The 13,016-nt window shown below is 43.6% G+C and overlaps 1 protein-coding gene across 3 annotated transcripts in view; it reads right to left on the reverse strand.

Moving 5' to 3' along the window:
* Positions 1-12,382, reverse strand: part of TMEM117 (transmembrane protein 117) — a 390,562-nt gene extending 378,180 nt beyond the window's left edge. The window contains exons 1-2 of one of the 3 annotated variants that reach the window (XM_053921589.1): positions 12,283-12,382; positions 3,177-3,481 (exon numbers count right to left, since the gene is read on the reverse strand). In XM_053921589.1, the coding sequence (XP_053777564.1) occupies positions 3,177-3,453 (277 nt within the window). In that variant the 5' untranslated portion in view covers positions 3,454-3,481; positions 12,283-12,382. Of the gene's footprint in view, positions 1-3,176; positions 3,482-11,730; positions 12,048-12,282 lie in introns of those variants that run through there. The other 2 variants (XM_053921590.1, XM_053921588.1) reach the window with 2 other exon arrangements.
* Between the last annotated feature and the right edge of the window lie 634 nt (positions 12,383-13,016).

The raw sequence follows: 13,016 nt of genomic DNA on the forward strand, positions 1-13,016 counted from the left end.
AGGTTCTTTTGGATTGGTGTTTCAGGATTCTTAGGGTATAATCAAAACAAACAAGCAAGCAGAACATAACCAGAGACATTGAAATAAAGAACAAACAGCAAGTAACCAGAGGGGAGAAAGGCGGGGGGTAATGGGGGAAAGAAGGGGAAGGGTCATCAAGGAACATGTATAAAGGACCCATGGACAAAATCAAAGATGGGTGGGATTGAGGGTGGGGGGTAGGGTGAGGTGGGGGTGGATGGGGTAGGGTATGGTGGTGGGGGGAAAGTGGAGACAACTGTGCTTGAACAACAATAAAAAAATAAAATAAAATAAATTTTTTTCAGATTATCACTCCTTCTTTAATACCCCATATAATTTCATAGATTTTTAGCAAGAAAAAGAAATGGACTGCCATATTGACAGACAGAAGTGACAAGCTGACTACACTATAGAATCTTCCCTACAGTAAGCAAAAATAAGTAAATAAATAAATAAGAGACACACTTCTGCACTATTTTAAAATAATTTGTACTCAATATAGCACTTGAAATCTAGAGTGACTTTTCAAGGCTGAATTATTTATACTAACAGGAGAATTAAAAAGTAACTATGATTAAAATGTGATTTTACTATAAGAGATAAGACTTTGCAATGGAATAACTTAACAAAATGTAGCAATTACAAAAATAAATGATCTGCCCTTATTATTAATACCATAACCTTGACCATATGACTCTCAGTCAATCTTTAATATAAGCAGAAAGCTTTTCTCCAAATGATATTTGCCTTAACTTTCTACACTGAACACATTTCCTGGATGGGCTACAAACACATCCAGCCACTGCCTGTAATGGGTATCTACTGTTTTGTCTGCCCAGGACCCTCCACCCATTTTTGAAAACTGACCCCTCTCCCCCTGCCCACCCCACAATTAACCTCTTCTATCCCTATGTTTACTACACACGTTTTTTCAATGTTTGGTGGATGGCCCAACTAACATCCAAATTCCTAGATAACCTCTGTATCAATGAGCTTTCTCTCCACTCTGCTTCCTCATCCACTCTCTAAAGACCACACCCCAGTTGGGAATCACCTCAAGGAATGACTGTAATCCTGTAACAACAAGTGATCCAACCACACCCACCAGTCCCTTCCCTTTCCTTACTCTCATTTCACCTGTTCAATTTCATCAAGTCTTCAGGTCCTTTCCCACTTCTAGACCATCATCTCCCCCACCCCATGTCCCTATCCAGTCAGAACCCCCCATGAATCAGATCAAGAACTCTTATTAGAACCCTCCACTCCTGTCCCAGGCTCTGTTTCCGATACAGCAGGCGTGAGCAGTCCCCACCCAGATGAATCACTCTCAAATTCTCTTCCCAGTGACTGAGCTCTCATAGACAAAACTGTTCAACACGTCAGACTAGAGGCATTATAGCAGCGACCTCAACATCTCTCATTGACAATCAGTAACCCTGTCATTCATCCCTACTCCATTTGCTTCCACACTCCCTCAGGTTGCTGATCAAACCTTGACCACTTTCTTAAATTCCTTGCATCATCCAACTCTCCACGTTTATTTTAGCTCTTCCTTCCTAGTGAAACAGAGACGGCCAGATGGCAGCACATTCCCCTTGCTGCTCCTCCACCTGAACACACCTATCAGAGTATCAACCTTTGCTTCCTTGATGACTGTTTCTGAGGAGCGGGGGTCTCTCCTCCTATCCTCTTTAAGGCCACTATTTCTACCAGAGTCCTAAGTCACAGACCAAAGAAACCTTCATAGATGCTGTCTTTCTTCTGTGTCATTCCCTGCACATCAGTCTAGCTCCTTCCCCTCCAACAGCATGCAGATCAACCTCACCAAGAGAAACAACAAAAGTCTACCCTTGGTCCTACCATTTTTAGCTACTTCCCATTCCTTTCTCCTATTTCCTCACCAAATTCCCTGAAACTATGTACATTTATAACAAATATAAAATATGTACATTTTATATATTTATCCAATAGAACCAGATGGCAATAGTTTGAGGCGAAAGTAGAGATTGAAAGGAATATATGTACTATTATGTGTGTGTGTGTATATACACACACACAAAAATATAGTGTGTTTATTCGCTCATTCCTTAAACCATTGCCATCTGTTTCTAACCAAACTTCTAGACTCAAATACCCACAATAGGTCACCTATGATATTATAATCGCTAAATTCAAAATTCTATCACCAAGTTCTCTTCCCAATGGACTCAGAAGCATTTAAAACTTTCTTATTCCCCATGGCACCTACCACCTCTTTGCCTATTACAAATGTGCTTGCTTAGTGTCTTTTTCCTGTAGGATGGAAATTTTTATGCAAGCATAAATTTTTATGCGTACCTTTTGATTCACTATCTAGAATAGGCCTGGCATGTAATAAGCGAGCAATGAACATGTGTTGGATAAATACCACCCCGCTCCTGGCCAAAACCCGCTGGGCCAGAGGTGGAAACTATACCCAAACTGGTCAACTCCCGCCTCTTCCCTGAATGTTTACACTTGGGATCAGGAGAGCCACGCCAATGTTGCCGTGTGGGCGTGACAGACCTCCCGTGTGTGCAGAATGGAGCAGATATGACAGAGGAGCCAAGACAAAGACATCCCGGCAGAAGTCAGGCCCCTGGTTCCACGTATCCCAGTTATTAAAGCCGATTCTGCCCTTGGCCTCTCCGAAGTATTCCAAAATCCTTACACTAAGTTGTTTTTCTATCTTCAACTAACTTAGTCTCTTCTGTTTCTTACTACCAAGAGATTTCTTACTAACACACTGTTCTGTGGTTGAATAAGCTCAAAATAAACATCCTAAAGCCAATTTTGATTTATTTATCATATCATAATTGGGTACTATTTATGGGGAAAGGGTTATTTTCGTGTATTCCTAAATGAGACTACACATACATTCATTTTTTCCTCTAAAGCCATTTTTTTGAGATGAAGTGCGGTATTAATTTTACCTCATGATAATTTACCTTAGGCCTTAGCAAAATAAACTATTAACCAGACAATAGTTGAAGAACCTAGCTCCAATAGCATACAACGAATTCATGCTGGAGGGCAATCGGAAATGCATCTTAAATTTTGCATTTAGAAATAACAAAGCTCTATTTGGGAGAACAGAAATCAAATGCTTCAGAACATTATATCCCATGGGCACTTACCAAACAAACGCTGGTGGAACAGAAACTTGCCAGCTATCAGGCCTGTGAGAATGGCGAGCAGCCATAGGAGCACCTTCAGAAGCCTCCAGCCAACTCCTCTAGGGTATTTATTTGTTACAAATGAAAAGCAGTTTCCAACAACAATAACATTGGCTTCTGTTTGGCTGTGAGAAACTGGGTCCTCCGCAAATATTAAGAAGTTAAAGAAGATCACCAAGTAAGCCACAATCATGCGAGACCAGGGATGCTGGAAATAATAACGGAAGTCTTTGCCCATCCTTCAAAACTTCAATTCCGTAGTTTACCTGTATAAGAAAAAAAACATAGGGTTACAGCAGAAAAACAAACAGTCTCTCTCCTCCTCTTATATATTCAGACTTATAATGACTCAACAAAGAGTTACTCAGAAAAGATGGTACCTGTTCCTACGTACAGCACCAAGACAAGTCTGAGATCGAGGAAAGCAAATGTGGTACCTTCCCTACTATCTCATAATACCCATGGCCACAGGTGGGTTTAAGAGAGAAGAATAAAAGAGCGGGGGAGAGGAAGGAGCACGAGAGGGCAGAACACTGTCTAAAATTGGGACAATGACTGAGATGACACGGAGCAGTCACCTCAGGAGGAAATGCACAGCAAGAAGAAAACAATGCAATACTTTTTCCTCCCTCAGATTATTTTTTTACAATTATAATACAGACTCATTTAAAAATTAAAGCAATGTACAAGTTAACAGAGCACAAATCCCTCTCTCCAGTGAAGACGTCTTAATAATTTGATGAGTATACTTTCAGGTCTCTTTCCAAACACTGACAAATGTATGGGCTTTTGTAAAAATGTCCACAGTTTAGTTGTCAATTTCAACACAGAGTAAGTTTTATGAACTAGCTAAGTCAATGGTAGAATAGGAGGGATTGGGCAACTTTGATTGTAGAAAGGAAGTGAGGAGGAAGGAGATTTCACACAGAAGTACACGTCCAAGTTCATGATTGGAAAATTAGAAGAATTTTTTTCCCCAAGTGACAAAGGCCAGGATGCTCAGTCTAGGCATGTACAAAGGCACGGAGACAACACAAAATAGGTAATGTGCCTACAACTGGGTCCTAACCTGGATATGCATTGGAAGGACAGGAGCTTTCTTAAAATGCTGATGTCCAGGTCCCACCCCCAAAGTCTTGCTCAACTCCTCTCTCTTTCCTTTTTGGGAGCCAGACTGCACATAAAGAACATTTTAACCCTGCCTGAGTCCACCAGGGCTGTGACCGGGTGATTGAGTCTAAATCTGGGGTTCGGTTTTGGTGAACCTATCTGGTGCTCAGACTAAGCTATATCTCCCTTTTTTCCCCAGTAATAAACCTAATTAAATCTAGGATAAATACAATAATAAAGGCCAAATTTCATCACAATCTGCCAATTCTTTTTCTTCTTTCTCTAATTTATTTAGAACTGAGAGAGAAAAGAGACTCTTACAAAGCCTACAGTATCTGCCCTCCAGGCTCAGTGTTGGGTGTCTGCATACATTATTATTTCACTTTTGTCATCACAGCCCTCTGAAATGCTGTCATCACTTCACTCCCAGGCAGGGAACTGCTGGTCACACGGAATGTGTAACTTGCCCAAAGTAAACCCGCAGGAGAGCTCTGATTTGAGCCTCTGAAGTCTCGCCCCAAACTCTGTTCTCTGCAGGCAGCCAGATCAGCTCCAGGCATTTTCCCTGCCTGAGAGGGCGGACCCAGGGCCCAGCCCCGGGGATGTCCTCCCCTGAATGCCTTCTGGAGATACATTCTTCTCTACAAACAGTTACGTTAACTCTGTAATACATATTTCTCTAGCACAAGGGGGAAAACATATATTCATTCCATATAGAGAGTCCAGCAGAAGTAAGGCCTGCTTGAGTGTGGTTGGTAGGGCAATAATATGGGTGTAATAATTTATAGTTTTAATTTGAACACTTCACCTAAAATGTCATATGGTGAGCTTAAGTGTGATATTGTTATGTTACAGAATTACATGCTTATGATTTGTAATAAAAGATTTTGTAATAAAAAGGGGCATTATTTGTGCCAGACCCTGTCTATATCTGCATCTATCTACATCCATATCATCTATATCTGCATCTATATCATCTATATCTCTATCTATATCATCTATATCTCTATCTATATCATCTATATCTGCATCTATATCATCTATATCTCTATCTATATCATCTATATCTCTATCTATATCATCTATATCTCTATCTATATCATCTATATCTACATCTATATCGTCTATATCTCTATCTATATCATCTATATCTCTATCTATATCATCTATATCTCTATCTATATCATCTATATCTCTATCTATACATAAAGATCAAACCACAAGCCTGAAAAGCCAGAAAAGCCAGAAATGACTCTAAATCACTGGAAGATCTGAGAATAGTCTCCATTGATCCCAAATCCCAATCCAACATTCTAGGCTGATGAATGTCAATTAAACCCACAATGTAAGTTAATGAAGACTTAAGTGTGTTAGAAAAGCAATGTAAACACACAAAAGGACTGACCATAAAATTCAGCAAAACAAACAATCCTGCGCCTTGGACTCATAAACCTTCTGAGTAATTTCAAGTCCCCTGTGATCTGTTCCTGGGGACTGCAGCTGTTCCTGGGGACTGCAGCTCAGACGCTTAGGAACGGTGACTATGGCAAGTTTTTTCTCCCTTTCTTTTTTTTTTTTAATGTGCGTTCATCACCCAGTACAGCTGCAGAGACCTGTGTGGTTCTCACACCAAAAAAAAGAGCAGAGAAAGCAAGAAAAAAAATGAACAATCATGCGTTTTTGTGACATTCAATATGCAAGGAGGCCAGAACGGCTCAGGTGCCAACCCAATGTCATGCAACTTTTGGAAATATCTGAAGACCACCCCACAGGAGAACACACAGCAACCATCTCAAAGCCAAGGAGTTTGAAAGCAGAAGTGATTCCCGCATGCCATCAGAACTGGATAGGGGTTTCGGTCAAGAGGTTTCTCTGTTGCTTCTCTAACCAGGGAGGAATTCTGTTGTAGCTGCACCACACTTCCCCTCCCTCTGCCTACAAACAATTGAGGCAGAAGAATTTAGAACACCAAATACATGTGACCTTGATCCTTTTTTAAACAAGTGCTTTGTGGAGGGTTGACATGTACTTACTATATTGTTGTTTTTAACTTCAGAATTTTGCTTTGTGGGCTACGTAATGTCTACATGGCCCAAGCTGAATTAGAATATTCTGAGTATTCTTTTTTTTTTTTTTTTAAGATTTTGTATTTATTTACTTTTAGAGAGAGGAGATGGGAAGGAGAAAGAGAGGGAGAAAAACACCAATGTGCATGGATCGGTTGCCTCTTGCTCACCCCCAACTAGGGACCTGGCTCACAACCCAGGCATGTGCCCCAACGGGGAATCAAACTGGCCACCTCTTAGTACACAGGCCAGTACTCAATCCACTGAGCCATACGAGCCAGAGCTGAATTAGAATATTCTTTTAAAAAATGTTGCACATAGTTGTTCCTCTGCAGTATAAGTAGTTGAGTTGATCTGATTGATAAACCACCACTGATGTTCACTCTATAATTTTCCAATGATGCTTACAGAAAACACTCTGAGAACTAGACAAACCTCCACCATTTGATTCCCTTTTTTAAGTACCCGGTAATGACATCATTAGATCCATGCCACTATCGATATCTTGGTAGCCTCTGCTTTTTCACCTAATAGGCTGATGACGATATTGATAACTACAGACTGAACCTTTAATACACTGTCCGATCATCCACAGGCCTTCAGCCATGGTTTCCCACTCTAGAGGTTCTAATATTTATACTTGATCTTAGAAACGCCACACATTTTACTATAAGCCAGTAGTTCACCTGGTTCTAAAGGCTAAGAATGGAGAGGAATTCAAAGAAATATGGGAAGGAGGTAAGGACACTCAGGTTGGGAAGATCCTTTGAACAAAGGCACAGGAAAGACAGCCTGGGACAAATACAAAGAGGCAGCAATAGTTCTATGTGGCTGAAACTCACAGTGCTTGGGGGTATCACATGAGAGTTAAGGGTGATTTGGGGCCACCTGAAGGAAGATTACACAAAAGTGTTGTTTTACGTTTTACTCAGTAGAGAACAGGGAATCAAAGGGTTCAGAGCAGAAGAGTGACACAGTTGACAGGAGCGGGGTTTGGGGAAGATTTCTCTGCCAACTTCTCTGCCAACTTGAAGAATGATCAATTGGCATGAGGCGTGATGGAGGTGGGGAGACTAATTTAGATGCAATTCCAACAGTGGAGTAAAAGATGACCAGGAAGCCAGACCAAGGCTTCAATGCCCTAGCCATTATTGTAATAATTTGTTTCATTGAACCAAAATGCCAGGCCTTCCTTCCATACCGGGGCCTTTACAAATCAATGAAAACACTCACGGACTCAGGGGTGTGAATGTCATATTTCTTACCAGAGACCCTAGCTCAGGCAACAGTTTTTACATAATGACAAGTATGATGAAGACAGAGTGCATCACTTACATTAAAATATATTAAGAATGTGTGTGGAAAAGTCCCTGGTGAACCATACAAGAGATACATTATTACTAGTCAAGTAAACCACAAAGCACAGCTCTGCCAATGCAGGTCTTAGCATCTGGTAAGACCTAACGAGATAGCAAGAACCCTCTCCAATTTGCTTGAAGTTCCTTGGTAGTTATGTCCGAAAATTCATCTGTAATCCCTCCTGTACTTTGGGGTCTTATTAAAGGGGTGTACCCTGTGCCTGTACTCTGCCAAATGTGTGGAAATTCAATGTCTTTCAAAAATAATTTTTAAATCGACCTCCTGTACTGTGCTTTGTATGGTGTGTACCTTGTGACTGTCAGACAGTTCCTGGCTGTGTGGTAGTACGACACAGCATGAAGGCTATTTTCCTCAATCGCCCAGTTGTAGTATTCTACTAATGTGGGGGAAGTGCACCTCACAGAGCACTTTTACAATCACTTTGTTCAATCCCTAATATATAATCACTTTTAAAATTATATGACAAAGGGGAAAACAGAGCTTTAAATTAATATTATTCCCTGAAAAGGCAAATGATAGCCTACCTTTATATCACATTTTACCTCAGTGTTTTTAATGGCAAAATCACACCATTAGAATGTCATTAAAATGATTCAGAGGAATTAGGAACATTTGCTGTGCAGAAGGCAGCCTAATGTGGTGGGAGGAATGTGGTCCAGTCCTGCCTGACTCTGCCACTCACTAGCTCTGTGACCTTGGGCAAACCCCTAACCTCTCCGAGATTCCATTTCCTCAGCAGTAAAATCCTAATCAATGCACTTTCTTCACAGGGTTGTAATGAAGACTAAAGGAGATTTCATTTGTAAAGTGGTCATTTCCCCGTACTTCCAGTACAAAGACCATTGTTAAAATACAAGTAAGTCTTGGTCATTTCCATTAAAAATGAGTGTGAAAATAATATCAACAATATATTACATTTATTGGGTGATTGTATATGCTATTCTCAGTGTGAAAGGACTTTTAATACAGCTACTCTACAAAGAAGAAATAGTCTTATTTTACAAATATTGAAAATGAGGCTCAGAAAGCTTAAGCTACCTGTCCAAAATCATAGAAAGCGGTGAAATCCAGAACTGTTAATTCCATAAGAACGTCCGTCATTCGTTCGCTCAGTGTTTACAGACGGTCTGCCTGGGCCGGGCACTGGCCTGTGCGTGAAGATTACTGACAGACAATCAGTAATGCAGGTTAGAGTCGCCTTGCATGTTGCAGCCTCACGTGGGAAACAATGTTGAACAGAGAAAAATTAAACACTGTGCATTTTAGAAAGCTGTATGTTGATGGAGAAGTTTAAGCAGGAGAAAGTTAATAGAAAGTATCAGGTGTAAGGGAAGTTGAAGAAGTCCTTATTTTATCATAAGGTGATGTTTGAAAAGAGATGCGAAGGAAGGGAGGGAGGTAAGATATCTGGGGAAAGAGTCATCAAGACAAGGGATCAAAAAATCGCAAAGGCCTGTGCTGTGTGCGTGATGAGTGCAGGATTAGTGTGTGTAAGGAGCACCAAGGGGCTGGTGTGCCTGGGCAGGGTGTTGGTGCAGGGGAGCATGAAAGGAGAAGAGGTCTGGGAGGTAGCGGACATTATGGCGGGCCTGGAGGCCACTGTGCACCTGGGCTCTCCTCCTGTGCGAGATGGGCAGCAGGAGAGCGACACAACCTGACCTCCATGTCAGAAGAGCCATTGTGCCTGAGGGTTGGGAATGTATCAGCTTCTGGATACATTTGAAAGGAAGAGCTGACAAGACGTACTGATGGATTGGATGTGGACATGGCTTGGCAAAATCCAGAATGAAATTGCCATTTCCTGAAATGGGCAGTGCATTTCCAGAGATGAACATCCTTTGAAGCAGATAAAGACAACATAATAATAATTAATTAACACTTGTGAGTGCTTTTTATGTACTGGGCTCTTGGCAAGCACTTTTCATGCATTACCCCAATTAGTTCTTATACCAACCCTTTGGATTTGCCAGTGAAGAAACAGATTCAGAAAGGTTATAATCTGCCCAAGGTCACATAGCTACCAACTGGCAGAAACAAGCAGAAATACCTCACTATATGACCCAAGGTCAATACTGTTTATACTACTGTGCTCCCTACACTGAGAAGTATAGAATACAAAATAAAGGTCCATTGGGAAGGAAGGAAGAGCACAAGGATTATGGGTAATGGGATATTCAAGCTTTAAAAGAAGAAATGGCAGAAAGGTAGAAAAACCAAACATATTTGCCTGGACCAGCCCTACAGTAAGGAGAGGTCTTAAAATATTGTCTTGAATTGTTAGATGAGAAGGCAGGCGTGAGGAGATGACACGTAACATTTTACATACTACAAGTTCTTAAAGCAGATTTTAAAAAAGATAAATATCATTAATACCAGAAGTGAAATTGGAACTTCTTACTTTTAGTCCAATAGAAGAGACCACATAGCCTTTTAAATAAAAAAGCAACCTTTTAAGTCAATCAATGAAACCACCGTAACTGGCTTTGCACATACCAGGATGGCATCTGTGGTACCCTAGCTAATTTGGAAGATCACACCCATAAATCACTTCCTAGCCTTTCTCTTCACGTTTTTTTCCAACCTTAAGTGATTTTGTTCCCTCATTCTTACCCTGCAGTCCTTGGGATAGCAGAGCACTGAACCAATGCAAGCTTTTAAAACAGGGAACCTGAAAGCAAAGGAGACCTGGGTTTTTCCTCAAACAAAGACATTGTCAACTTTTCACTAAAATGGCAATACGTTTATGAGCCTTTTCACATTATGAAGCTGAAAAATAATCAGCAATGAATTCTTTAAAAATGTCTAGACCTCCTTTTCAGCAACATCTCTTCATGATAAAGAATCTAAACACAACTACACAGAAAGTAAGAGTTAATGAAAACAATAAAATTCACTCATGTCTAAAATTACTTTTTTAATGACTGGCAGTTTTAAAGAAGCAAATTAAGTAAAACAGACAAGTACCAGTTTCTGATCACAAAGATTAGATGGAGGTGGGATGGGGGTGGGGAGTAAATACCTGAATCAAAATGTCAAAATCCACAATCTGAGTTGGAAAGTACATGGCAGAAACTCAATACTTTGCAAAACAAAAACAAAAAACAGCTTTTACAGGGGTTCTACTACTCTTTATAGACCATACATTGGAAGAACTTGTTTTTCTGAAAACAAAGCAAAACCCTGAAGTCTTCCTAGAAGTCCTTCTATGGATTTCAAACAATATATCTTTTATAATTACTTTAATTCAACATACTTTTACTCAAAAAATTAGTTTGGTTCATGAGACTTAAACCCACACATACATACTAAAATGAGCACTTGATGTTTACTTCTCTCTCTCTCTCTCTCTCACACACACACACACACACACACACACACACACGCACAATCAGTTTATTGTTCCACAGCTGGTAGAATGAATGATGGCAGCTGAAGTGTTATCACAGGGGTCAAACAGACTTGTGGGCCTGCAGTATTGCCGAAAATGGAAAAAACGAATAGCTTCATTTAGTTATGATCAAGTTAGTAAACACACAAACACCCCAGTGCTGTTGCTGCTGTTGTTTTTAAGGAGAACACCCAGCACTGCAACCTGTTCATTTAATTAAGCAATGACAACTAAAGCTTCCTCTCCATTCCTGGCATCGGAACTAGTGAAGCGTGGAAAGTTCAAGGTCTGTTCCGGAGACGCCCCGCGCCCCCCGCAGCCCAGGACTTGGAGGGTTACCCACCCGGAGCCTCCCGCCCCGCAGCCTCCTCCGCCCCTTCCCTGACCGGCCGGTGGGTCGCCCCCCCAGACGCCGCCCTGCCTCCCCGCCGGCCGTCCCAGGGACCGGGGCCGGGGGGCCGGAGGGCCGGGGCCGGGGCCCCCCGCTCCTGCATCCCCGGGCGGGGAGGGCTGCGCCGCGGCCGGACCACGCGGCGGGGGAGGCGCGCCCCGCGCGGGGCCGCGTACTCACCGGAGGGGCCGCGCGGGCTCTGGGCGCCTGCACGCCCGGGACACGTTCCGGCACAGCCCTGCGGGCGCCCGCGGCCTCGCTGGGAAGCGCGAGGAGACAGACGGGCGGCGTCCCCGCCCGCCGCGGCTGCTGTCACCCAGCTATAAATACCGGCTCGGCCCACACCCGCCGCCGCCTACGCCGGGCGCCCTCCGCGAAGTCCGCGGGCCGCGGGCCGGGCAGCGGGAGCGGAGGGGGAGGGGAGGGCGACGGCGCGGCGCAGGTGACCGCGGGGCCCCAGCTGTGCGGCGGCCTCGGCAGCTGGTGGCCCGGCCTCCCGCCGCCCCCGCCCTCCCCGCTCGCCCTCCGCTCCCCTCCCGCCCGCGGGCCGCGCGCGCGGCGGCGGAGCCTGCCCGGGCCTGGCCCGCTTCTGCAGAACCGGAGATGCGGGCAGGGGACGACTTGGGAACCGGGAGGGGCGGGGAAGGGGGTTCGGGAGGCGGCCGGCTTCAGCCGTGCGTGTCGGCGGCGGTCCCTTCTTCCTGGGGGAACCGGCAGACTTCTGAAACCCACCGTCCTGCGGGGGACCAGCGAGGTTCCCGGGTGGAGCGTCCTCGGAGAGCCGCAAACTTTCTCTTGCAGCCTCAGGCCACAAAGCACCCTTTTGCCTCAGTCTCTCGGTGGCGTGGGGGGGGGGGGGGGTGCTGGGGGGGGAGACAGAGCCTGTGAGGCGTGTAGGTCTTGCACTCTCTCCAGCCTGTATGGTCTGACGCGCTTTTGCAAATACATGCACCCAAATTTAGAAGCGCGCACATACATTCATACACACTTAGAGATGAACACATATATATGCCTACATATGTGTGTACACATATAAAACCACCCAGATATGTTATAAGCACACACGCAATTTTCAACTTCTCTGCTGTCTGAAGTTCTCAGGAGCCTATCGTCCGCAGTTCGTGCTGAAATGATTGATCTGCAGCTCAGGGGAGGAGGGCCCTTTGACCGCATTTCACCAATGCTTTTCTTCTTGATGCGCTCTCTCTCCCAGCTGATCTGTCTGTGGCCGGTGTTGCCTTCCACATCCAGTACCTACTGCTACCTCAGTTTACAGCTCGCTTGTAATGTATTAAAAGCTGCTACCCAGCATACTGGTATTCCATGCTGATGGGAGGGATCACTCGTATGTCAGAAGGGAAATAGGATAATTCATATAGGCCTACAGTAGCAAACTCGTGAGAAAACTAGCCCTTCTCCTGGGCTGGCAGCATGATTCAGAAATGGGCTTGGTAGCAAAAGGGAGA

This window comes from Desmodus rotundus, chromosome 3 (genome assembly GCF_022682495.2).
Source record: "Desmodus rotundus isolate HL8 chromosome 3, HLdesRot8A.1, whole genome shotgun sequence".
Taxonomy (NCBI): domain Eukaryota; kingdom Metazoa; phylum Chordata; class Mammalia; order Chiroptera; family Phyllostomidae; genus Desmodus; species Desmodus rotundus.